We start from the raw sequence: 27,487 nt of genomic DNA, 5'->3' as shown, positions 1-27,487 counted from the left end.
TAAAATAAACCCAGCTAAGGACATGGGCATTGCTTCCTTCCTCAGCGATGATAATGACTGCCTGCTGTGAGAGATGCAGAGAAAACCTCAGACAGCAGCGTACAGCTCGGAAGGTACAGAGGACCTCCTTCCAATCATCCCAAAGGTGCAAAGAGAAGGGGGAGGAGGAAGGGGCCCCATGTATCTGTAACTTGCTCCCTCCTGACAAGACATTAGAAAAGACGTGGCCTTCATCAGCTTTTCATCTCTTGTTACTAGATTCAACAGGTTGACATGTGGATGAAAATGTCAAAACCAGATGGGGAAGAGAATTAAAAAAAATAAAGGAAGCCAGCCTGTCATCCAGGTTGAATGGTATGGAATCCACTCCCTGGAAGGCAATTCACATTTAAAAGATAACCACTAGCTTTTAAAAAATTGCTTTGAAGAAATCATGGGAACAGAACAAATGACTTAAGTTGGAAAACGTTCTCTATTAATTGAAGTTAATTCAATTTCAGTCTTGGGCAGCAGGCTGAAACAATCAATTTGTAGCCACTTAAGAGAGCATGAGATACTGGTAAAGAGTTTATTAGAGCACCAATTTAATTTTCCTCCATCGGGGAAGGCAGGAGATCCTCCATAATATGAAAGCAGCTTGTAGGAAAACCTATTCTGTGCCATTGGGGTGGCAGAGCACAGATCAACACCTCTAGCTATTGACTATTTCAATGATCCTATCAATGGAAAACAGTACCAGAATGGGCTTAATTGTACAAATTGTGAGAACAGAATTTACAGGGAGCACAAAAGAACAGAGAAATGGTGGGGCCCACCTGGTAGAGATTGGACTAGGTACACAATTGAGGACAGGGTACTATGAGCCTGAAGTCAAGGTGATGGCTGTGGCCAGGAGAGTTGGGGGTGGGGACATGTTCAGGGAGGCAGACAGGGAAAGAGGCAGATGACCTCACAAGTATTAACAGATGGTGGTGACTTGGAAGCCCAACACCTGAGGCAGGCAGGGCCCACCCGTCATTGACCGCGCAGAGCCAGGAGGCCTTAGTTGAGCTGTGGCTGATGAGCAGACGCAGTGTAGGTTATATCCCACCACTTTACACCACCTTGAAAGGATTGGCTGGAAAAATGAGAGGAAAAGAGACTAGAAATCAAGGCTTCAAGAAAATCTAAATGGAAATAGGCTTGTTTATGGTGAGCAAGGAGGCGGGGCTGGGGCTGAGTGACAGACTGCCCTCCTGGTGGTGGTAGCTGGAGGCCACCAGCTGACTGCCACCATTCAGAAGAAGGAAAATGAGGAAATCGGCACTTTCCACAATGTTCCTTTGGGAGAGCACACACCTGGCCCATCCTGACACCCTGTCTGAAAACCCTTAAAATAACAAGGACAGGTGATGCTCTAATTTGGTGTTGCTGATGGTTTGAAGGAATGGATTTGTTATTCCCCACAGATTTGATTTTATTTAATTCTCTTTAAGACCAGTGTTGCGCATCCTGCATATATTTTCTATCTGTGAGTAAAAGAAGACAAAACAATCCCCCCTGCATCTTACAGTGGTTTTACTCGGGTAGTAGAAAACCCCCCATTTACATGCTTGAATGAAACAGGACATCACGCCCCAATTTCCACCCTGTCACCACTAGATGGTGCTCACGTCCCAGCTCTCCGCCCCAGGGGCTCTGCCAAGGCTGTGAGGTGGAAATGCAGCCAGTCCAGACCGTTTTGGAGCTCCAGTAAATCTGCCTGAAGGAGGGCAAGCACCTGAAGACAGAAAGCCCTGACGGAGCCTTCAGCCAACCCAGTGCTGTCACAGGACAAGGTGACATCCTGGAGGCAGCTTCTACCTGGCACTCTGAGCAGGGACAGGTGGGTCCCTTGCCAACATGCAGTCCTCAGCATGCACTGCAGTAGAGGGACCCCCTGTGTGGCCTTCAGAACTGACCCACCCTTTTCCCTGTTGTGTTTTTTGGAAACCAGCCATGGGAAGGCAGCTCTTGTACTCTGGGTTGTGTTTGGGACCAGATGCCGCCATCGCCCCCAGTGACTGTGAGTGGGTGGTGCTGACATCTGGCCCCGGATTTGCTGTGCACAGCTGGTCCGGGTACCCACACGTGGTTCACCCAAAGCCACCAGAGGCTTCGGTTTGCCCTAAGCTCTCCACGTGCTATGGAGATGAGCTAAATGTGAACATGCAGGAGTGAATTTGAAAAAACACTCTTTTCCTCCAAGCCTCAGAGAAACGGTGGGTACTATGGAAACCAGCTCTTCAGTCCCAGTGAGACAGGCTTACCCCAGGCAGGTGAGTCCCCGGCTGACAGAGCATCCCAGGGAACTGCTGAGGGAGTGGTACACTTAGGAGGGATTATAAGGGGACAGATGAGCTGGGAGTTGCCCAGGTGGTGGGCAGGACTCGGGGGAGGCAGGGTGGCTGCCTCCACACTGCATGGCAGGCAGTCCCTGGCTGTGCTCACTGTGAGCTGTAACCATGCAGCAGGCTGAAGCTAAGATCCCACAGCTCATAGTATAATCACTGGTACAGTTAGAATTTTCAGCAGTGAAAAAAATGGGAGAAAATCAACACCCTTATTTTCTTTCAAAAGATTGACACCTTGAAAATCTTTCTCTTGCTGAAAATAGAGACTCCCCTCTGCACAGACTCCTTACTCAACAGTGAGGTGACTCCCCTCAGAAGTGCCTGAATGGAGTCCTGAGCTTCGGGGACCCAGGTGGGGAGGCTTAGCTGAGGGCATGCGGTTCTCTCTGAGGAGCGGAATTAGATGGAACACACTGGAAGGCGGCTGGTACGCCCTGATATGGTTGACACTGAAGGTTAAACAGGAGTTGTGACGTTCGGATCTCTAGCAGGCTGACAATGGTGACAGGAAGGTAGGAACAGAGATGAATGGGCATGAGCAGAGCCGCTCATCTCATATAAACATGCAGGGCTAAGCTTCAGGGTGGAGGAGAAGGGGTATGAGGATGGATTTAGGAGATGACAGCTGCTAAACCAAAAGGGCTCTGTGTGCTGAACAAACGCTGGCCCATGACAAAAATCTCCAGCTGTTCTCCTCATGAGGGAGGAGGGGCTCCTGCCTGTGCCCCCCCATTGGACTGACCCACCTCCCTGTGCCAGCAGCAAAGGCAAGACTAACCCTTGGGTTAACCCAGCTTCTTCCTCTCACAAAATGGGTCACCAAAGTTGATTTAAAGGTTCTCTCACGCCTGTTCCCTGTGAGAACCTTTCAGCTATCATAGCTATCCTCACTTTGCCGGAAGGAGAGCTGAGATGAAACGGGGTCCATAACCATAAGAGCCTCAACATCACTCAGCTGGAGAGAGACGGGTCACAAGGCTGACTCCCAGTGGGAGGGGGTCTGAGAGGAGAGGCGATGGGCCAGAGCGGCAGGGCCTCGGAAAGGCAGAGGGTGAAGGACAGTAGATAGCATGACTCTAGGATATCTTTTCTCTCACAGAGAGGGTGAGATAAGAAGATTGTAGGATCACTTAAGATCAGGTGTCTTAATGAAGAATTCTCAGAGAGGCGAGGCCACAGCTATTCCCTTCAGTCTAAAGACATAGTTTTTAGTTTTAGAGACAGTCCTCTCTAATGGTAGATTGCATGGTGGGTGAGGTAAAATCAGAATGATTTCAAAGATTATAAGACAGATTTTATTGGAGGGAAATCAGAATTCTTTGCTGGTCTAAGATGCACCTTAGACCCCCTGAGTATTGTGGCTCTTTGACTTCAGGCGAGTGCCTGAATTCTGGAGCTTCAGCTTTGCCGCCTGTGAAGGGCCTCTTCCTACCTTGCACAGTCATGAGTCTTGAACTAGAAATCTTCACCCACAGGCCAACATACACCCAGCACTGTATGGAGTACTGAGTCTGTGCTTGTGAGTACTCACAGGGGCCCATGAGGATGGAGACGTGTTTCCTGCAGAAGGTTCTGCCCCCATGGCTGTGGTACCCACACCATAGGCCCTAGCCACTGGTGGCTACATAAGTTTAAGCTAATTAAATACAAACTTCAGTTCCTTGGTCTCACCAGCTGCATTTCAAGAGCTCAGCAGCGGCCTGGTGGGTGGTGCTGCCCAGGCCTCAGCTGTGTCAGCTGTGGTGTCTCTCTTCATCCCCAGGGAGTCCCCCTTCAGAGTGGGGAATGCAATGAGTCCTCAGGGAAGGAGAGGGAGCGTTCCCTCGGAGGAGCCTTGCTGCTGAGCTGAGGGCTCCCTGCCCTTCTCAGGGGTGCAGCACTCGGATTCTGGATTTGTGAGCCCATCTTAGTCATCCCGGACCTCGTCTCAGAGCCCCATCCACTCTCCATGGAGGTTTCCCTTCTCTTGATGCTCAGAATCCTCCATCTCAAAGCAGGGATGAAGGATACACATAAAGTATTCCTTTCAGAGCCACTGTTAGAGTGATGATGTAATGAATCATTTGCATTTATGTAAATCACAGTCACATTTCAAAAAAAGAGACTCAGGCCTGCTGGAACCTGGAGAAAGGAAGGGGAGGACTAGGAGGCCAGGCTGCTGGGTCAAAGTCCGCGGGGGGTGGGTCACTCGGGTGGCGCAGAGGCAGCAAGAGGGTCTGCAAGGATTTGTAGACTGTTTATCAGGTAGACACACACAAGGCCATGCTCTGAAGAGCCAAGAACACTCTCAGGACTTAGAAGGTGACCCTTCTCTTGTGTAGAGGCTGCACATGGGGGCCTCTGGGGCCATGTGGGGAGGCTTCTTCAGGGCCTTGTGCTTCACTGTAGGTATGTCACCAGGGCTAAGGGGGATGCTTGATCGGCTGGGAAGGGCGCTGAGAGACACACACTGGTGCTTTTGATATCATATTAATTTCTTCCGTTTTCTACTTAAACAACAAAAAAGAAACTGGAGACTAGCAAAGAGCAAATGTAGTGAAGTGTGCGCAGTCCCTTGTCCTCAGGCCGCAGCCAGCTCTGTGGTCTCATGCACGTCTTTCTACTGTGTTTTGCCTTTTGGTTGCATCCATCTGCACTGGCTTCCCTTTTGGCTGTTTGAGAATCCAGGTGACAAGACTCCTCCGCACTCTCCCGGCCTGGCAGCGCAGCCGTCCCTGGAGAAGGCGTCTTTCCAGCCCTTTGGACCTCCAACCCTGTGGTTTGTCCCTGGGCCTCCTCCGCGTGGGTCTCAGGGCCTCTCGCTGGGATGTATGTAGAAGCAGCATCTGGTCCCACTTAGCCCGGACTTGCCCTCTGGGTGAATGAGCTCTTTATTGCATCACCTCAGGGGACCAGCAATTCCATCTTCCAAACATTTCAGAGCCATAAAAAGGGGAGAGGGTAAGAAAAAACCCTAATATATAAAATAAATTGTTCAGTTGGTAGGTAATTATTCGTGGATAGGAAGAAGGCTTTTAAATACAGGCATTTTAAGTACTCACTGCAGAGAAGCTCAGTATTATATAAGGAAGGCCAGAAGCAAAGTGGTTTTGTTACCATGACAGTAGGGGAAACATATAAAGAGGAGAATAGGAAACTTTGACAAAAAGCTTCAGTGTGCGGGCAGCAGCTTGGGGCTGGAGGGAACAAATCTGGGGCTACTGAGAACATCCTTTGCTAAGTGCTGTGCTTCAGGGGGTAAGACTATTTGGAGTGTCATGTGAAAATGACCCTGAGAAGGAGCGGCAGTCAGAAGTCCAAAGAACCGGGCTGCCACCATGTCTTGCCATTGAGAGTCTCCAAATTTACTCTAGAAACGATCCTGCCATGCACCCCATCCCAAGGAAGGGGTGTCCAAGCATTATTTGAATCTGAATTTCTCAAAGCGCAGTGTGGTGCTTCTGGACCAGACTCACTGGGGGAAACAGGGAAGACCCTGGTTTAAGCGCAATTTCCTGGGTCCTACCTCAGAACCATCAAATTAAAATCTCTGAGTTGCACATTTTAAATAAGCGTTCTGGGCGTTTCCAGTTGGAGGGACACCAGTAAAGGTAAAAAGAGCCAAGACCCAACCCTGAGGGCTCAAACTTAACCTCTTCTATTACTTCTTAGCAGTGGAGAAATATAGTTTTTCTCAAAATCAGAAAACTGTAGCCTTGACATCTGGCCTGTAAACATACAGTTTAAATATTCAGGTAACAGCAAAGAACCACTTGCTTTTGCACCTTGTTTCCATCTGAGGGATGTACAGAGTTAAGGCAGCCTGTGTGTTCCACTGGCTCAGCTCTGTGATTCACCCACCTTGGCACATGGGGAGCAGACGATTGCTTTGCCTGAAGACCCACGTGTTGAGCATTGCCTGCAGTCTGAAGAAGCAAAACCACTTCTTTATGCATTATTTGCAACAATTGCATTTGTTTTATCTTGGACATGTCCAGATCTGACAGAAGACAAGTCAGTTCACACATAGTCCAGGAGATGTCTATGCTGAAAACAGAGAAAGAAGCTGATGCCCACAAATTTGCTGTTGGGAGTGGATGTTGCCGAGTCTGTGCTTCCGGGAGACCTTGGCCTGCGCTGTTCTGGGTAATCACCTTCTTTTCCTGGGAGTGGTCATCTCTTTTTGGAATTCAGTAAAGTAGAGAGATGTGTTCATTTACACATCCCCTAGCCATGTCTCCTAAGGAAAGTAACTTTCAAAAATCATCCTAAAATACTCTAAAGGCAGAAGAGCAGAGTGCACGTGATAAGCGTGGGTCCGAATAGCATAACATAACAGGACAGAGCTTGAGTGTTTGAGAAGTCTGGGTTGGGTGGACAGAAGTCTCCTAGATTTGGGGAATCATACCTTTTCCAAAGATAATAATTGAGAACAAGAGCATAGAATTCATGTGTGTCCTTAAGCCTACTATCTGGGAGTTCAGCAGAGGTAGCCTGGCTTCAGCTCCAACGTGGTGGTGTATCTGAACTCTTCTGCTCCTTGGGGCAGGTCTCAACCCTCCCACTTAACAGTGGCTGCCGAATGAGGGGCTAGGATCTTCACCATCAGGAGCTGAAGTTCCTATCAGTTCTTAGTGGAAAGTCTTGGATTAAACATCACTTTTAGCTTATTTGCATAGAGATTTACATTTAAATAATTGACAGGTAAGTGCTCTGTAAACAGGTGAGAAAACCTTTCAGTAGATCTATTCCCATTCTGTAGGTAAGAAAACTAAGATGTGGACAGATGGATTTCTCCAAGGTCATTAAGAGCTAGTAAGGGGGATGAGAATTACGAGTGCAGTATCCCATCCGCTTTGCGGTGTTCTTTCTGACTGGCCATCCTTCTTCTCCTGGAGGGCTTAGCTTGCCAAATTAAGGGGTTTGGGTTTGTCCCTACAGGTGATGTGGAGCTACTGATCATTTAAACAAGGGACTGGTGCTCTCATGTGTTCTTCATAGAGGTATCACTTAGATGGCTCGGAGGACTGAGTGGACGTGGGGTGGGTGGCAATGATGCTATGCATTGCAACGTTGACTGGCAGTGGGCTGTGTCAGTTCAGGGCAGAGGAGTAGAAAGCCTCAGCTAAAGTGGGCTACAGGAGGACTATAAAAATCTCCCTGGGGAGATTTTTATGAGATGAAAATCCACAAGACAACTAAACCCCATGAGTATATGTAAGTTGTAGCAAAGGTCAGTTTAACATCATTCTTAGGTTGTGGGGCTGAAATATAGATGGTGCATCCAGTCCTGGGGAAGCTGTCCTCACTCTAGAGACATGTTGAGTTTGGGACATGAAGATGTCTAGTGGAGAGCTGATTATCCATGACCAGACCTCAGGAAGATGTCATTGCTAAGAGGACACTGTCTAGGGGTCCACACAGAGGTGGTAATGGTAGTGGGTAGTGCAGGAAGGGAAGGGCATATCCTGGGAGAATGGAAAGAGATGGGGAAGGAGTAAGGTCCAAACCCAGGGACACTGACACTGAAGACAGCTGCAGAGAATTCCATGGGGAAGTGAAAAAGAATGGTCAGGGGGTCACAAAAATCAACAGAAGATCTCACGGAAACAGATAACCAGTCAGTACTCCTGAGTATCAAACTCTCAGGCTGGGGCTACAGGTGATCAAATAGCTGGGGGGAGGCAAAGCTGCCTCCACAGAGACATCCTTTCACTCATTCATCATTGGAAGCCTTGAACCTGCTCCAAGCAGAGGAGCCGTGCATGACCCTGAATGGTGAGGAAGATGCCTGGGTGTCACCAGGTAAGAGAATTCAGCTGGGAGTTCCTCAGGCACTTACCACAATGAGCGCAACCACAGACAGTGTGTAGTAAATCGAGTCCCTCAGCAGACACCAGGAGGAAAGAGCCACAACCTGAAGGAAAAGGGGAGAAAGACTGTAAGAAACAGGATATCCGACTGTGCAAAGAGAAGAGTGTGGCTCCTGGTGGCGGATAGGGATAAATCAGAAACACAATCTTGTTACTTCTGTCTTCCATCCTGGACCCAATCAATCTGCCAGTCAATATGAATGTACTGATGGTCTTTAGGTGTATTGGTCTGGATCTTCTGAAGAGCAGATTCCAAGATGGGATTAAACTTGCAATAATTTTATTGGATGGAGACAGTCATGACAGCAAATGGGAGGGAGGGGGGCATGGTAGGATGCCACCCAACCGTGAAAGGGGTCTGACCCCTGTGAGGAGAGAGGGCAGGTTGGTGACATGACCCAGGCTGCAGGGCAGTCTGAGGAAGGTTCTGCAAAACTGAGTCAAAATCCCATGTCTCCTACGAAAGCAGCAGCCATAGGATTCCTAATGTCAAGGGGTTGGGGGGAGCAATCTTAGCCTGTGTCCTTGTAGACACTCTAATGTCTGCAGTAGCCTGTGCTCCTGTACGGAGTGACACCCTGAGCTGCACAGTGGCCGCCCTTCGAAGGTGCGTGGATGAGCCTGGTGTGAAGCTCCTGCACACCCTCCTTCCATCTGTTATATGCCAGGTCTGGTCAGGGTTTGACTTCTGGTTTAATTAGAATTTCTAAAAGATTGATTTTCATATTGACCTGGAGAAAATGTTATTTTTAGCAGTTGGGAGATTTCCCTTTAAAGGATATGGTGGTCCTGCTGAATGAGGCCCATAGAGGTATTGCTGGAAGCTAAGGCAGCCTGGCCTGCTGTGTCCAGCCTTCCTGGGCCTAGGAGCTAGGGTGGGGCATTGCATAGAGGAGAGGTTTGGCGGAGGGGAGAGAGCCACTGATGCCAGGTTAAGATCCCTGTTCTGGAGTAAGAGTCATTTCTCCTTGGTAAGTCCTTCAAAGTCTCTTTTTGAGGGACACCTGGCATTTTTTTCTGTGCTTTGCATGGGTCCATTTTGGCAGACTCACAAAGGAGCCTGGGAGAGTCCACAGTCCATATCAGAGGCACTTTCTGGGTTGTCACTCACAACTCCCTCCTGCCTCGCTAGGAAAGTGGGATCTACCCCATGACCACAGGGCATGTCTAGTTGCCTTTGCCCTTGGTCTCCTAAGTGAAAAAGGACACAGCAAACGTCAGCATTCAGCCAGGATGATGACAGGCACACGTGCACCAAAGACAATAGGGAAAAGGGATTCCCGGGACAAGGTCACCTTGGGTGCCTCCCCCTCTCTGACTGCTGTGTCAGTCTATAAAGAAAAGAACAGGCAAAGGCGAATCAGAGAAGGCTTTCTGGATTCAAATAACATGAAAGATATGACTTAAATAGAACCATAAATGAATAATGAGGCCAGTCTCTTTCCATTAACACATTCTTCCACTTGTTACAGGGACACTTAGGTATTTTCTGTTGCAATTTTGCCTTATTAGGTTTTGTATTTGCAGATCTAAGTTACAGATGGTGGGGTTGTCAGGAAGAGGACTTGTGCCACAAAAATCACTTTAGAATACATATTAAGTACTCTTTACCCTTTTATCAAGCTTTCTTTGTAATATATACTCTTAGAACTTGGGGTCCTCACTCAGCATCTATGGGATAGATTAAATGGGACTACATTATTCATTTTACAACAGGTCATAAAAGGGTGTGAGTATTTATTCAATTCATTATAATTAGGCAAGTGGACTTATTTAAAACTTGCCAAATATCAATTCTGAGTTGCCTTAAAAAATCACTTGGGCTTTTAGTTAAAGCTGGCAGATTGAATATACACCACTGCCTTTGTTTTTTCTTGTTATACCATAATCAGATAATAGTAAAGGGGTTTTAAAAAATAAGATATAAACCTGCAAGGAAAACAGAACAGAAGAGTTCTGCTGGAAAAGCAGAACAATTGGACACTCAGGGGGTAGCGGACAAAGCTCTAGAAGAGGCCTGGAAATGGGGTGATGGGAAGATGAAGAATTTAATCACCAAGCTTCCACCTTCACTTCAAGCAGACCAGTGACTACATATCTTGCATCTTAATATGACAGGAGAGCTGGTATTTGAAGAATAGAAATCCCAGAAAACAGAAGAGAGGGTATAATCAAATGAATAATTAAAGAAAAATTTCCCAGAAGTTAAGGACATCCATTTTCTAAGTAAGAGGGCCCTCTGAGTGTCCAGCCCAATGGACAGAAAAAGATGTACAGGCATATTATCATGCATTTTCAGAATGCTGGGACCAAGAAAAGGTCCTAGAAAGGACCAGAGAGAAACAGGTTACATACAAAGGATTATGTATTAAAACCAGAGGACATTTTATTTCCCAACAAAACCACGAGAAGTGAGAAGACAATGGCATAATGCCTTCAAAATAATAGAGGAAAACAATTTCAACTTGGAATTCTATCCCTAACCAAAGGAGAATAAAAAATTAAAGTTTAATTGTCTCAGAAGTTTACTTTCTATGTACCCTTTCTCAAAAAGCTACTGGAGGATGTGCTCCACTAAAACAAGGGAGTAAACCACTTGTTACATAAAATTATGCAACAATAAACCATTACAACAAACAACCAGTATCTATATATTAATAAATCAAAGAAGTTTTCTTCACAGTGGTAAAGGGAGATTCTGGAAAAAAGGTAAAAGGTGATTCCAAAATGAAACTTTTGCAGCAAGTTTAGAGAGAAACCAAGCCAGATCACAGCAGGTCAGAAGACTCAGGAGAAATGATGCCAAAGGACAAAACTGATGGGAATCTGACAACTCTGAACCCACAGAAAGGAGATTATAGAGCTCTGAAAGAGAACAGAGAAGACTAAGCAAACAGATAATAACAACAAAGACATAAACCACAGGGAAAACACAAGAGTTGTGCAGGAAAGGAAGATGAATCATTATGTATTCATGGCTCAGCTATGAAGATTGGTCACAGAGTCATTATAAACTAAGCACAGATTACTGTCTAACTAAACTATTTGGGTAGGGTGGGGGATTGGAAGCAGAGGTCCCAAGCCTCTGTCCTCATACACTGTGCCAGAGTGCCTTGCTGCAGGCAAGGATGAAAAGTAGACGCCCATTTGTGACTGTCTCCCGTGAAGATTGTCTTTTCTCCATGACTTTAAGCCATATATACAGGGATTTATATATATAAAATATAAAATATGTATATAAAATAATACACACAGTATATATAGAGATATATAATGTGTATGTAAAATGCATATAATGCATATGATGATTTTTCTTGAAGAATGGAATTTGACATTTCAGACACATGTTAAAGGACACAAATACCCTCAACTTGTGACCACTTTACCTCTTTAAAAACTAATGAAACAGAATACCATAATGGCTTCATGACATAAAACATAAAACTTTTATCATCTCAGAGAAATGTTATTTCACACACACTTCATAGAAAAGGGGATTTGAAAAATCACAAGTTTTGCTCCAAGCTTTTGAGCTGACAAATTTCTACAGCCAGTTCTCATCTCAGGGAAGACAGCAGAGCAAGGGTGGGGCTCTGGGGCACCCCCATAATCTGAGAATACCAAGCAGCACTAAAGTTCAAAACAACTGAGGGTCTTATTTGGGTTTTCCTCCCACAGGCAAGTCTTGGTACTAGTCTGTTCATCATTGAACTTCACATTTTAAATATTTCAATCTTGGGAAAAACCACTGAAACACAAATGGCTCCCATATTCTAGCATTTTACTGAAAATGGACAGTAATAATCAGACCATGTAAAAAGACAGTAATGTGCTTTTGCAGACTAATTTTCAAAAACATGGAAATGAATTAATGTTTTTAATTTTATTTTTTTCTAAGAAGTCTCATTTTGTGTTATAGGTTATGTGAGGAACACAAATGACAAGGAAATGAGCTGCTACTGGAGATTTATTTAAATAAACACAAGGCAATGTCAGGACAGTGTGGAGACAGAGTAATCTAGTGAACCCTCTTCACTGATTGTACTGAACAACAGCCATGGATGCTCATGAAGACCTGAGGGGCCTGGGACTCAGGAGTGCCTTCTTAATCACCTAAAACGTTACGTGCAGTCATTTTCATGTTAAATGTAAGTTATAGCCTGTCCTCAAAATTTGGTGGCTCAGAGTGTTCTCACACACATCAGAATTCACGGGGAGTCAGCTCTGCCTTCGGGAAGAGAATATTGGACTTGTGGTCGCAGGACTGAGGCCTGCTGTGCTCCTGGAGCCCTCTGCCCACTCTAGGGCCAGGCAGAGGGTCTGCAGGCACTGCCAGGCATTGCAGCACCTACCACTACATTTGGGAGCACTGGGTACTAACACTAAGGATGACTATGCTGCGTGAATGGGGGATATTTAGGGTCATTACATGTAACCAGATGTTAGCTTAAATTCACCCAGACATAGCCTGAGGCAAAGATTAGAGTGCACAGTTTATTTGGGAGGTGATTCTAGAAAAGATTGTTAGGGGATGGGGGGTTGGGGAAGTGAGCAGGCGATGGAAAAGACAATAAGCGAGTCAAACATGGATTTTCAACTTTGTCAGGGGGGTTGGCACCCCTAACCTCTGATTGTTCAAGTGCCAGATGTATAATAAATATCACCGGGAAATACATTAAAAATGTATTTGTTAAACTGAAATTTAGCTGGGTGCCCTGTATTTTTATTTGCTAGATATGGTAACCCTACTTATTAGATTTTGGGTGTTGATTAAGATATGTATTTTACCTTTCTTTTGATTAGTACAAAGTTGGAAGTTTACTGGTTTTGGAATAAATATTCTTAAGGCAAAGGGAAGCTGAACCTTTTCAATATAGTCTGTTTATCTCATGCTGGATATTGACTGCTACTTTATTCTGGTTGTTTGGTCTGCTTGGAGTATTTTTTTTCTTTGCTTCTTGGTAATTGCAATAGTTGCCAACATGTACATTACTTGTGTGTATGTATGTGCATGTATGTGTGTATATGTGTGTGTATGTTTGTGTGTGTGTGTGTGTTCCACAACACCCAGACTGTTTGCTGCTTTTGGGAAGATCTGAAAACCTGGCAGCCTGGGGGTATTCTCATGTCACTGTGGGGCAGTCAGTGCTGCCTTCTGAGGCTAGGACATACATGCTTCAGCTCACCACAGTCCCCCAACTCCAAAGTCCAAAGTCATCTGCCACAGACTTTCCTTCTGTTATCGTCTTCTTTAGAACTGACCACTTTACTCATGTATTCTGCATATTTGAGCTCTCCGTGCAGGAAGATGCATTTGTGATCCCTGATCTAAAAGAATTATGTTAATTAGCATTGACAATGTTGAACATACCAGCTACTGTTTCTTCACGGTCCAAGATCATGCTGAGTATTCTTAAACATTTCATGCTGTGTGCCCCTTCCCACTTTATGGACCCCTTTTCAGAACTGGACATTAGAAGACATAAAAAAATAACAAAGAATCACAAAGAAAACAAATTATAGAAATCCAGTTATCAAAACATTGAGAAATGGAGATATAGTAATATATGTGTTTCTTTATTAACAAGAACCAGTAAGTTTCCTTATAAGAGTTAGTTCTTTCAATACAGTGATAAATGAGGAGACAGATCCTAGATAACCTGTAATACCTATAATATAGCATGAAAATATCTTACAATTCTACTGAAGACAGAGTCATAGGTGCTGTTACAATGGTTTGCTGCCTCATGAATAATGAAATGAAATGAAACTGTAAGTGGTTAGTAAAAATGAAGATGGAATTGTTTCCTCATCCAAGTTCACAGACCCCTAGCCCAGTTTTTGGAAATGAAAGCCTTGGGGTTCTATTCCTTCTTAGTTCCTGGCTTTTAGTCATTTAATTAATTATCCCTCCACCAGAAAGGGGATGGGAGGTAATGTGGCTCTCAGTCCATTCTGGCTGTGCTGATAAGAACTTGGATGGAAGAAGCTGAAACTAATGGCAAAAACACTGCTTGAGGTTATCTGTAGATTTCTATTATGTGTGCTTTCTGTTTTGTCCATTATCACTGAGAGGAACTTGGCTATAGTCATACTATTTTCCAGGAAGAATTAAAGTGGCTTACAAGCATTCATTCTCCTCTCTCGGCTGACAGTGCAAAACGGGAGTCATTCCTCTGAGGGATGAAGAGATGCTCTCCACAGCTTAAAGCCCCCACCCAAGTGTGCTCTTGGGCAGCTCACTGAACTACAGCTCTCAGGCCCTGCTCCGCATGTCTTAACCAGAACTCCAGGTGACCTGTGTGCAAGTTACAGCGAGAGAAGTGCTGGCCTAGAGGACAGAGAATTCCTGAGTCTGAGTTCAACCTGTAAAATTGAAATATAAAGAGTCAGAGACTGGTGAGGGGGCCCTCGACCATCACCCTGGGCAGTGGAGTCTGGATGTGATGCAGTGGGCATAGGTAGCCACTTAGGATCATTGCACCAAAGAGCAACTGGATGTGTTTGAGCTGCAGGTGAAATGAGAAGCGCTTCATGTAAGGGGTTTCCTACTTCATCAGTTTCCAGCACCAACCCTGCTTAAGATGCTGAGAGAAACTATCGTTTTTACCATCCCTTTGTAGAACCATGCCAGAAAATTCCTACTTCCTTCCAAACCCTCCTACTCCATCTACTGAAAAGACAATGTAAAGAAGAAATCCAAATCAGGGTGGTGCTGAATTTATTTTTAAAGTATACTATTTGGGTTAGCAGCTAGATACATGTAGGAGGCAATTATTTCCCAATTTTATCCTAACATGGGAATCTCAGGTTTGAGGGGTCATCATCACAGCACTAGGGTCTCTGAAATGGTGTGGGGCTTCTGGTGTTTGAAGTTAGTACATGTCATGTGAGTTCAGAAATCAGACCATGTATTTAGTTCTGAGCTCCTGGAAGTAAGACCTTGGCTGAAACTGCACACATTGTTACATTAGCATTTGGTGTCTATAATATTAGCACATGCAGAAGATCATGTTTTTCCATGCTGTCGGAAAGCCAGTAATGGAATCTTGGGTAGAGGGAACAGATAGAGGGAACCATTTCCCTCTAGTTTCTCTGAAAATTAAAACATTGAAGTTACAAAAGGGGATATAAAAGGAGGAGATCAGTTGTTTTTCAGTTGATAGACTTGGATTTAGAAGTGTCCATCTCCTGCCTGGAAGGATCCACGTTCCTCTGGCCTCATCAAGTTACAGAGGAGAGGAAACATGAATTGTGTACTTTTATAATTAAGGTATCTACATACTGTGTGACAAAGGATGGGGCTTTTTGCAATATCAGGAGCTAATTTGACTTATAAAGTGTGTTCAGAGGAAATGTGGGAGGCCACCACCTATGGCCGCTCTAGGTCAGAAAGCCAGCATCAGTCTTCTCTCAGGTGTGGGTGTGGAGACACACTCTGCTCTTAGAGCACACAGTGATATTGTCATACTAAAAAATACTGGTTGCTATGTCTGTGTGGCTCATCCAGTCCCAGTTGATCTGTCAGGCAATCTATTTTAAGTAATATCTGTGACTCAGGGCAGGTGATGCTCATGAATCAATTCTGAAGCCAGTGCAAATTGAACACAAAAACATCTCTTCAACATGTGCTTGGAAGATATCCTGATCCCTCACATTAAAGAAATTGAGAATTAAAACATGGTAACATCAATAATTCATCTTCATTTGATCTGTGCTATGCAGAGAGCTGAGGGAAGTGTGGCTGAGCAGCCAGTCACATGCACCAGCCAATGGGAACCACTCCCACAAAGGGTTGAGTAGCTTTTAGCTGAAAACATAGAGAGAGGTTATCTAAGTATTTATGTTAATTTTCAGTTTGCTAATGACCACCTAAGTGGAAAGCCATTAGTACCTTGGCTACTCAGTCAATCAGAAAGTAATTAAAGTAGAGCGTGTAAAGTACAATAAGAGAGATACGCGTTTAAACTGTGCAGAGGCTGAGCCAAGGGGTGGGCACTGGGTGAATGCAGGGAAGGGCATGGGGCCTCACCCTCTGCTGCTCCCTCTTCCCCTTCTCTCATTTTCCCCACTTTGCAGGGTCATGGTACAGCCCTGATCTTCTCCCTAGCTTCACCCTTAATGTGCTGTGTGACCAGAAGCCCGGTCCGTGTGTCTCAGTTTCCCACCTAGAATGATAATAGTTACCCACCCCAGACCCTCAGCAATGTATAGGGATCCATGCAGAAATGTCTGAGAAGACCCTATAATTTGCAGTTGAAAGGAAAGTTGTGCATGTTTGCATTAGGAACACACAGCATCTAGAGGCAGTGGCTTTACCCAAAACACCCTATCTCATTTCTAGGAAAGAAAAGGTCTCTCTGAAAGATCTGGAGCCTTCAGGGACCAGGATTAGGCTATTTCCCAGGAGATCATGGCCTTGTGGCAGAGCATCTCCCTCTAATAACCAGCGTCTTAAATTGGTTCTTCTGTGCCAAGCACTTAACATATTTTTTTCTTCCAATCTTTTAATGTTCCTATTTTACAGATAAATCAACTAAGACTTAGAGACATATTTGCCCAAGGTTCACAGTGTGAAAGTTATTGAGCCAAATCTTAAACCAGGTCTAAATATCTGCAGAACCAACTTGGTTAGCCTTTTGCCCATGATTACTCAAATTACTTGATCATAAGACTAACTTGAGTATGTTTGATAAATACAAATTCCTGTGCTCACCCCAGATCTTCTGAATCAGACTCCCATGGAGGCTTGGTTTTCCACCTTGGCTGCCTGTTGGAATCATCTGGGAGCTTTATGAAATAGTCATGCCTGGGTCCCACCCCCAGAGATGCTCAGCCAGCTGAGCTGGGCTGTGGCTTGGCCATTGGGATTTTTCAAACATTCCCAGGTGATTCTAACATCCAGCAGGGGTTGAAACCACTGCTTCAGCCTGCTATGACCTGTTAGTCTGAGGGATATCTGGATAATTAGAAATGAGAAACTGCCCAGCATTCCCCAGTCCCACACAACACAAGACACCCTATTTATGAGATTTTGAGAAATAACGAGTTTTATGTATTCCTTATGAATATTTCAGAGTCCTTATACTAGCAGTATTGCCATCTTACTCTCTGTTTAAAAAGGTCTATTTGCATGTTTCTTTTGGATTTATAATAAATATTCACTTGGAGAGTCACATCAGTACAAACAAGAAGTGTGGAATTGCTGGGTTTGACTTTATAGCTGGAATGACTCAAAGGCTGAGGGCTGGAATCATTGGAAGGCTGTCATGATTGGTGATGATGCTCGCTGTCAAGTGGGTCTCAGTCACAACTACTAGCTGAACCCACACATGGCCTCCCCTTGTGGTTAGCACTTCCTCATTGTATGGCAGCCTCAGGGCAATAAGACAGTGTAAGTGGGGGCTCAGGGCTCCAAAGCAAGTGTCCCAAGAGAACAGGCAGAAGCCGCATGACCTTACATGACCTGTCCTCAGAGGTCATAGAGCCTTACTTCTGCTAAGACACGAGACTGATGAAATCTAATCATTGTTTGGAGCTTTTAAATTGGATAGAAATATTGTCAGGAACATATATTGGCAGGAACATTTTAATATATTTTCCTTCAAATGAAACAGTTAAAATAATAAATGTTTAATCAAAATTTCTAAGGCTGCATTTGGTTGCATAAGTTATGCACATTTATACAAATTACCTTCAGTCTTGGGAGACAGAAGAGTCATAAATTTCTTCCTATTTCTATCTGATTTTAAAAGTCTACTGAAATTTATAGGTTTTGCATAACAAATTTGAAAACATAAAATTGATGACTGTGGTTTAAAAAAGTCAAGCAGTACAGCTGAGGATGAGTGAAAGTCAAAATCTTCTGCCTCCCCTTGGCCTTCCACTGGCTGCCCCACCTCACTCCCCAGGGGTGACCATTCTTAACATTTCTGTTTTAGTAATTTTAGTGTACCAAAACCAACATCAAATCACCTGCTTCTATCTCTGTATCCTGCTTTCTACTGACCTCTTACTATGAAAGGTGAAGAAATGATGCTCCTGCCAGCACTCCTGTGACACCATGGCTGACGGTGAACAAGGACCCTGGGCCAGAATTCCTGAGATCAAATCCCTGCTTCAACTGTTACTAGTTGAAGGGCCTTGGGCAAGTTGTTATTTCACATCTCTGTGCCTCAGTTTCCATCTTCAAAATGGGGATAATAATACCATCTGTCTCAGGGTTATTATGAGCATCAAATACATTGATGTAAGTAACAGACTTAGAACTTGGCCCAGCACATATTAAGTCTACCTAGTAAATATACTGCTGTTTCTCATCTCTCTTCCCCTCCTTCCCTGGATATTTGAGTTAGTTTTCCTACAGTGGTTATTTTAATGACTTTGTTCCCATAGTAAGATAATTAAATAGTACTTTAAGGGTCTATAATGAAAACCAGCTGTTCCCTGCTCATCCCTCTTACTTCCCAGCACTTTTAATTATTTTCCTTTTTGGTTCTTTTAGTTCTTACTTCTATAATGCCAAATAACAGGGTCATGCCAACTTTTATATTTATCCACTTTAGACATCATCTGTTGAATCCGATTACAAAAAATGAAGACTTAGCTCATTTATATGATACCCTACATCCTCTTACACCCCTAATATTTGAAAGTTATACCATTATTATTAGGGCTAATGTATCTTAGAAGGTGTTCCCCTCTATTCACATTCCATTAGCTTTCAGAAGTATTTCTTGATTCCATATTAGGTCGAACAAGAGTGTTTACATTCCTATCTCCAGCTACCTCCTTACCCCACCATCTACATTTAACCTTCTCTTGTGCATAACTTGATTTTTATACTGTCAATACTAAAAGCATTTATATTCTAGACTATCACCATTTTTTAATTGTCTATGTTTTATCTAAAGGATGAGAGTAGATGTGGAAAACAAATAGCAGTTATGTTATTACTGTTAGTTTATCCTTTTTGATCCTTCTTTTGGGGAGGATCCTCAAATCCTGATAGTTTTTGGAAGCATTCTCATATACATGAGATAGTGCTGAGTAACAGGGCAACTAGCAGGAGTTTTCTTTGCAGGTGTATAGGCTGATTCCCCAAGTTCTCCCCAAAGTGGGAGAACTGATTGCTAGCTCTGTGAAGGTACATAGGTGTACAGACAGGCAAGATTCACTTTACGGAGTGTGGTCAGTGCTACAGGGCTCCCAAAGGCAAAATAAAGAGGGGCTATAATCCTTGAGTGTGCTTTACCAGACTACTTTCTTATTAAGTCCCTCTACAATATTAGACATTGTAAAGGTCCAGAGAGCGCCCAAACCTTTCTTTCCCCAGCCACAAACTCCTACAGCAGAAGTTACATGTCTCTTTTGACAGATCTTCACTTGTTTTAAAGACCGTTTTTCTAGTTCTGCCTCAGGAAAGCCACTAATCAGCTGATGGAGATGGGGAAGGACCACTATTGTCAGGTAGTGTGGTTTTTCAACCATGGTTATAAATTGTTTGACACTCCTTCATCAGAAGTCGGGGATCTATGCCCCCTCCCCTTGAATCCAGATGGGCTTTTGGCTTTTTGACCAATAGAGCATGACAGAGAATAAGCAGATCATAGGAGACCATGCTTTGTCTGCTTTTTTCCTGAAATACTCACCCTGAGAGCCCTGACTGCCATGAAGGTAGGTCTGATATCCCAAGGCTGCCACCTGGAGAGGCAACAGGCAGGTGTGCCAGACAATACTCCCAGCTGAAGTGTGAGTGAAGAATCTTCCAGATGATCCCAGCCCAGCCATTCAAGTCACCTCCAGCTAGTCCAGAATTTCCAGTGATGTATTTTCTTAATATTTCCGAATATTTCCATTATTTCCCTAGACTTTGTGGAACAAAGATAGGCTATCCCTACTATGCAATGTCCAAATTCCTGGAACACAGACTCATTGAGCAGAATTAAATGGCTGTGCTGTTTTACACCACTAAATTTGGGGTGGCTGATTTCACAGCAATAGATGCTGGCAGCACAAAGATAGTCCGTTAATTAATTACCCTAATTACTTCTTCTCCACCTTCTGATTCTGTGCTTGAAGATTTGAGAGCTCCTCAAGGACCCATGACATCCCTCAAGTGGACCCACCTCTACTTTAACCCTTTCCTGCATGTGCTCTGGATTGAGACTTTTCCTACTCTGGATCAATACATTCACATCTGATTTCTGTCCTGTAGAAATTCATGAAAATGTCTAAACCACTCTTGGCTTGCTTTCCTGGTCTCCAGGGAATGATGGCTTTATTACAATGACCTTGTAAATAGAGGAGGTAGATTTCTCTCCTGAGAACAACCATGGGGTAGTTCAGATGAAGGGATAGAGCCTCCATTCAAAAATGGACACATTTCATATCATTAGTGAATTAGAAATAGGCTGTGTTTATGAGACAATACGCACACAAATATTAAAAATGTAGTCAAATGTCTTTTTTCTTCTAGTAACACAGGCTGTGAAATTGCTTAGATTACTTTTCCTCTTGGTTGGGTTTTTAAAAAATTTAATTTATTTATATTTATCCAACATTCATCAATTATTACCATGTGCTATTTGGTCTTCATGGGATGCGCAGACTTATAGGGAACATAAAAATATAAGCAAGCAATGATCTCAATGTGATAAAGGCTCTAATTTGTCTTTCTAAATAAAGAAAATTAGCCTTTTCTTTATTATCAAATTTTACATTTATATATCAAAATTGTATTATTTTTGAATTAAATGTATTATCATATATTGCATCAATTTTATTTTTATATTGTCATCACCCCCATATTAGAGTTGAAGAAAGTGGTAGCATAAAGAAGTTAATTAAATTAAGAAGTTAATTAGAAGCTAGTAACTGGGAGGACTGGATTTCAAATTTAAGAAATTTTGCTCTGGGGCCCATGCCTTTGACTGGTTCTTTATACCACCTCATATTAGAATGGAAGTTGGCAGAAAAAGTGTCCTATGGCTTTATATAAGGAAAGGGAATGAAAGATTCCAGTTTTCACATATTCTCCCCCACTGGGTCTAAAGACTCTTCCTGGTAAGCAGGAGAAGGGGACATAAGCCCATATTTGGGCACCTATGTAGTACACTTTCTGGTACCATCTCCTCTATCATTATTTTCAGAAAATCACAGTTTGGTGGTTGTGAAAGGACTCTTGTATGTGATATGGCCCAAATTCCTCATTTACCAGGTGAGAAAACAGAATTTTAAGTGAATCTGGGAATAGCTCATAAAATATAGCTAACCATTAAGAATACTGAAAAGAGAGTAAGAAGGAAGATGATGGAAAGAGAGAGGCAGAGGGATATAGCTGTACAAGAGATATCCTCATGTGTTCTGATTGGATAAACTCAGTAAGAACTAGCTTTCATCCTACTCTCCCAAGTACTCCTAGGAAACTAAGAGGACCTGCAGAGATGTTCCGTGCATGGTACTGGCCCACCTGTTACCTACAGTTGCCATGCAGTTGGTACCCTGCTTTTCCTGTTTTTTTCCAGCTTCTACATATGCTTTTTGCAAATCCTTTTAGAAAAAGTTTACTACCACTACATGCCTACAAAAAAGTTAATGTGCATGCCACATCTCTGTCTTTAGACTTACCAAAAATGCTGAGTGACAGCACAATGTTGGGTTCCATTCAGATGTAGGGAGAAGGGTCTTCTTCTTGACTCTGTGACATGGACATGCTATGTCTCCTGAAACACAGCAGGCTCTGCATGTGCCCAGAATTTTCATATCTTTGCAAAGCATTGCTTACACTAGATTTTGCCTCTCAACTTTCTTTCTTTCTCTATTTGGGAACCAAACATCTACCTAAGGTGTCTAGCAGGCATCCAGCTATTCTTCCAATTAAATATTTTTCCTACCCTTGCCTTAAAACAAAGTCTTCCATGCATATGAAGAGATTAAAAAACATTCCTTTGGGGTCAGGGTGAGACTGGGGTGGGAGTAGAGAGAGAAAGAGGGTACCAGTCCAAAATGGCTTGCTTTAGGAGTACAGAAGTAGTAACATAAGAAGAGGTAAATCAGGAATTTTGCTGATGTTCAGGTAGACACATATGGACCCATATGGAAGTAAGTGTGACATAATACTATGTTTCTCATCTTTTGAAGTTATTCCAATTTCTTCTTATTTCTTTACCGAAACTCCATGAGATACGTATAAAAAGGTAGTATCACTCTCCGTGTACAGATGAGAAATTTAGATCCATTTGTAGTCACCTCATTTAAGGTCCCTTGGTAAAGACACAGCAGATCTTGTATTAAACAGTACCCAATCTTTCTGAATATTGAACATGGAACACCAGAAGTTAATAACCTCTACTGCAGGCAATGTCCACCAGCAAATTACAATGATCACTATCTAAAGCATTGAAACTGAGGCTGAAAGTTTGCTAATAATTTATAAGAATTCTTTCTTAGAAGACTCTTAACAGAATGTTAGCAAATAAGCACAAGAATCTATTTAAGCATCCAGGAATGAAATGAGAAATTTAGAGGGCGATTGAGTTTGCTGAATTTTCACAGTGCATCAGCAGAAAGTTATTTGTTCCAGGCATGTTGGCAGCTTGTCCTATCCTTGGATACATAAAGCTCCATGGTTCTTGGTTCAAGAGCTCTCAGCCTTATTTTCTCATCTACAGTCTGGTCCTTCATGAGTGACGCACACAAAAAGGCCAGTTGTCTTCAGAGCTGTGTCAACATAACTTCAAATTCTAATTTGGAAGAGACCACACTGAAGAAGGATGTTGTTTTATTTATAAACTGGTAATTAAATAGAAAATTTGAAGCAGTAAAATGTACCCATTTAAAATGTATAGCTCCATGAGTTAAAAATAAATTCATATGTCCATGGAACCACCACCCCAGTCAAGCTATAGAACATTTCTGTCACCCACAAAAGCATCCCCCATTCCCTTGCAGTCAACTGCACTATTCATCCCTACCCAGTCAACCGCTAAGCTGATTTCTATCACCACAGATTAGTTTGCACTGTTCTGGAACTTCATATAAATGGAATCACACAGTAGGGTTACTTTTCATCTGCTTCTATCACTCAGCATATTTCTGAGTGGTATCTGTATTGTGTATTATCAATCATTTGTTCCTTATTGTTTAGCTGTTATGGTACTGCTTTTGAGGTATGGTTAAAGCTGCTCTGACCATTTTGGTATTAGCCTTTTGATGGACACTGGGTGACTGTTATATATCCTTATACTGTATTCTTCCTTAGAGGGAGTAGAGGCTCCTTGGCAGAATTCCTGGTGCCAGCTGAGTGGCTGGGATCCATAAAGAAATGCCTTGTTTACTCAACTTTTTTTTTTATGAATGATAAATCTCTGGATCCCAGGAGTTAGGGGGAATGAGCTAACCAAATCAAAAGTGGTCTGTGAACATCAAAGCCAGCATTGCTGCACTGAAAAATTGGCTAATACATGTCTTGATACTAAGCATATATCAATTATAAATAGGCAAAGAGATAAGCAGGCTCCCTTTAAATATCATATAAATATCACTACCACAGAGCTAAAGACTGAACATGGTCCCTTTGACTGGAAATGTGTCAGGATCTAGGAATGGCTATGCCTACAAAAATAAGGACTGAGTAGGGGACTCCAAAGGGCATGGAAAGTGCAAGAAGCATTTTTTCCTCTTATAAATATATGAACTATTTTATAGCAGATACAGAAAGGGATGAGAGGGAGTGTTGGCCAACTTCCTTCAAAAACAATAGCAGCAGTAGCATCTTACTGAATATTTATGAGCGTCAGGGGCTATCCCACTGACTTTTCTTTATGTGCTTTATTTAATTTAATTCTCACAGAACTCTTCAAGAGGGATGGTTGTTTATGGGCTGAGTTGTGTCCCCCCAAATTTCCTATGCTGTAGTTTTAACTCCCAGAACCTCAGATTGTGACTGTATCAGGGGATAGGGGTCTTTGAGGAGGTAAACACGTTATGAGGTCACTAGTGTGGGCTGTAACCCAGCAAGATGGGTCTACAGGAGAGGGGATTTGGAGACAGATCATACAGAGGAAAGACCAGGCAAGGACAGAGGGAGAAGGTGGCCCTCTACAAGCTAAAGGGAGAGGCCTCCCAGGGAGCCTACCCAGCCTACGCCTCCAGCGTGGACTTGTAGCCTCCAGAAATGTGAGAAAATAAAGTTCTGTTATTTGAGTCGCTCATGTGGTCCATGGCCCTTTGTTATGGCAGCCCCAGGTGACTGTCACAGTGTAACCTAACATGACCACTTCACAGGAAAACTGAGAATCATGGTAACTTGCCCATACTGGGTTTGTATGCCCAGTGTTGGAGTCAGGACTCAAAAGTCCATGGCTGTAAGCATTATATGAAAAAAATGTTTTTTTTAATCAAGCAATATAAATAAAGTGGAAGGTGGGTCCCTATCTTGTAGGAACTTACAACTCACTGTGAAGGTAAAGTCTACACGGGCCAGATGTTAAATCCAAACAGCCCAGGGAGTTGCAGGACCAGTATGAGCATTTTTTAAAAACCTGTCTAGGACTGTATGCCCAGAGCTTTTTAACATGCAGGGTCTATTGCCAGGGCTGTTCTAACTTACAGCACAATTGCTCTTCATCCCTTGAGCTGAGCTCAGTGGAGACATAAAGGGGCTATTTGATGGTTGCCTGAAAAAACAAAATAAGACAAAATGAAAACCAATTGCCTGGTGTGGCTGGCTGGACCCTTCAGAGATGAACCCTAAAGGGTGGGCCTTTTAGACATGTCTACATCCTAATCCCTGGATCCTGAGGATACATTAGCTTGTGTGGTAGGAGGGACTTTGCAGATGTGACTAGTTATAGATCTTGAGATTGGGGAGGTTATCCTGGATTATCTGGGTGGGCCCGCTGTAACCACAAGAGTCTTTGGATGATGGGAGCTTCATCCTGTATGACTTCCTCCACAAGAGGGAGGAAGGAGGGTCAGAGGACATAGTAGGAGATGTGAGGATGGAAGCAAGAGGCCCAAGTGACATGAGGAAAAGGCCCCATGCCAAGGAATGCCGGGACTCGGTGAGGCTGAGATAGGCAAGGACGTGGCTTCTCCCTGAGGCTTTCAGAAGGAGAACAGCCCCTCCAACACTCTAATGTTAGACTTTGGACCTCCAAGACTGTAAGGAAGCCTAATGTGTTATTTTAAGCCTCTAAGTGTGTTGTACTTTGGGATGGGTCCATAAGAAATGAATGCACCTGTATCTGACCGTGACCCTCCCGCAGCCAGGTGCTGCTGACCTCTGCCAACTCCATGCCTAACTCCAGGCAAGTGTTCAAATCAGAGTAGGGTTCAAACTGCTTTCCTTAGATAAAAAGGAATGAGATCCTGAGATAAAATTGTTCTACTTTTCTTAGGTCAACTGGGGTTCCAAAGCCCTGTGCTTGAGGCTGAGCCTGGGGTTCCAGTGTCTTTAACGAATTTGCCACAGCTTCCAAAGCTTGAGACAATGCTGTGCAGGCGCACATGGCCACTCCCATGGGCACATGGAGGCTTAAGGCAGGGGATAGACCTGTCCAAGGTCCCCAGCTGAGACTGGCAGAGCTAGGTCCAGACAAACGTGGGTCTGAAGCCACACTGTTTTTTTTTTTTTGAGCATTTTTTCATTGTGGTAAAATATACATAAAAATTACAATCATAACCATTTGTAAGCATGCGCATCTGTGGCATTAAGTGCATTCACGTTGTTGTGAAAAAGGGTCATCATCATCTTCAGCACTTTTTTGCCTTCCCAAACTGAATTATACAATAATATGCACCACTGCACCCACCCTTCCACTTTCTGTCACTAGGACTCTGACGACTCTAGGTGCCTCATACAAGTTGAATCAAACAGCACTTGTCCTTTTTGTGTCTGGCTTATTTCACTCAGAATAATGTGTTGAAGATTCATCTGTGTCTGCAGCCCACATTTGTAACTTTTGCATCATCACCTGCTGACCCACAGGGGAGCTTTAACAGAACTGAGGGTGGGGATTGTGCAGAGTGTTTCTGCACTCATAGCCCACATTTAGAGAAGCCTGGGAAAGAAAACTGTTACACTGAATTCTGAGCCCAAAATGTGGTCAGACACTCCCCTTGGCCCACACTGACTACCGAGAGGCTTACTAACTACAACAGAATGAAAGGTAGTTCCAAAATCCTTCCTTAACTTCCACCTACACTCCCTCTACACAAACCCCACTAATATAAAAGTCATACAGGATGAAGCTCCCATCACATTTATTTCCTTTACTCTTCTTGGTCATCCAAGATGTGACATAGTAAAGAATAAAAGGTATTAGTACTCTACAAAGTTAAGATAATAAAAAGGAAGAGTTGGTATATTTTGACTTTATGTTAAACATTCCAAATGGACATGTGCTTATATTATTTTATAAAACAATACAATATTTTAATTAATCACTCACAATGTTTTTTATAATAAAATACTAAAATCCATATTCCACAAAGACTGACAGGGTCATGGTGACTATATTTTACATAAATGTTACTGTAATTAATTTTCAAGTCTCAGCAGATAACACATTCCATCCACACAATTAGCTCTTAAGAGAGCCAGCACCTAAATTCCATGAGGCCATTTTCAGAGTCCCATCCACAAGGACCCAGCCCTCCTCGCTGTTCTGGTCTGGGGCACATTTTCAGCTTGGGGAATTCCTCCCTGGTTAGCTCTATTTGCAAAGTCAGTGTTTTTGCATTGTAATCTGATTAGACACTTTAAAAATGCTGTTGGTTTAATGGAGTTTGGCTTATGTAGCTGTAAAAATGAAGTTAAATAATAAAGTGAGGTTAAATATTGCTGATTGAAGTGGAAAAAGGTAACTGCAGTCCTGTTGTAGAAAAGAACACCTTAGCTAGAGAATACTTTGGGACAGTTATGTTTTGTTACTCTTAAGGGTATCTATTCCAGGACTAGGATTGGGGTCATCTTCTTCCCCAAATGGTCTCCTTGATCCTAATGTTATTTATTTTCATCATCAGACCCTCCTTCAAAACAAAGCCAGAGCTACCTGGTCAGAAGCAGCAAAGACCTGAAAATTATGGAAATTGATACAGCAATACATGCATTATATCTCAAGTCAGCCCAGGCCATGAAATATGGAGGGAACTCATGAATGTTTGGGTGGCTTCTTCTTGTCAAAAAACTTACTGATATTAATAGTATTACTGAACAGATATCTTCAAAGTCACCTCCTGTCTGAATCTTATTATTTG

General features: G+C 43.2%; 1 protein-coding gene and 1 long non-coding RNA gene across 2 annotated transcripts in view; one reads left to right on the top strand and one right to left on the bottom strand.

The window, feature by feature from the left end:
* The window catches only part of SLC24A3 (solute carrier family 24 member 3), a 444,494-nt gene that overhangs the window by 44,140 nt on the left and 372,867 nt on the right, over positions 1-27,487 (bottom strand). The window contains exon 7 of the mRNA XM_017666356.3: positions 8,194-8,268. Coding sequence (XP_017521845.3) covers positions 8,194-8,268 — 75 coding nt within the window. The remainder of the gene's footprint in view (positions 1-8,193; positions 8,269-27,487) is intronic.
* LOC118973176 (uncharacterized) lies at positions 1,651-13,959 on the top strand. The gene is made up of 3 exons (XR_005062410.2): positions 1,651-2,297; positions 6,350-6,497; positions 12,144-13,959. It is a non-coding gene; the product is annotated as an uncharacterized lncRNA (long non-coding RNA).

The sequence above is a fragment of the Manis javanica genome, chromosome 5 (genome assembly GCF_040802235.1).
Source record: "Manis javanica isolate MJ-LG chromosome 5, MJ_LKY, whole genome shotgun sequence".
Classification (NCBI taxonomy): domain Eukaryota; kingdom Metazoa; phylum Chordata; class Mammalia; order Pholidota; family Manidae; genus Manis; species Manis javanica.
This window is presented reverse-complemented; position numbering and strand designations above follow the sequence as displayed.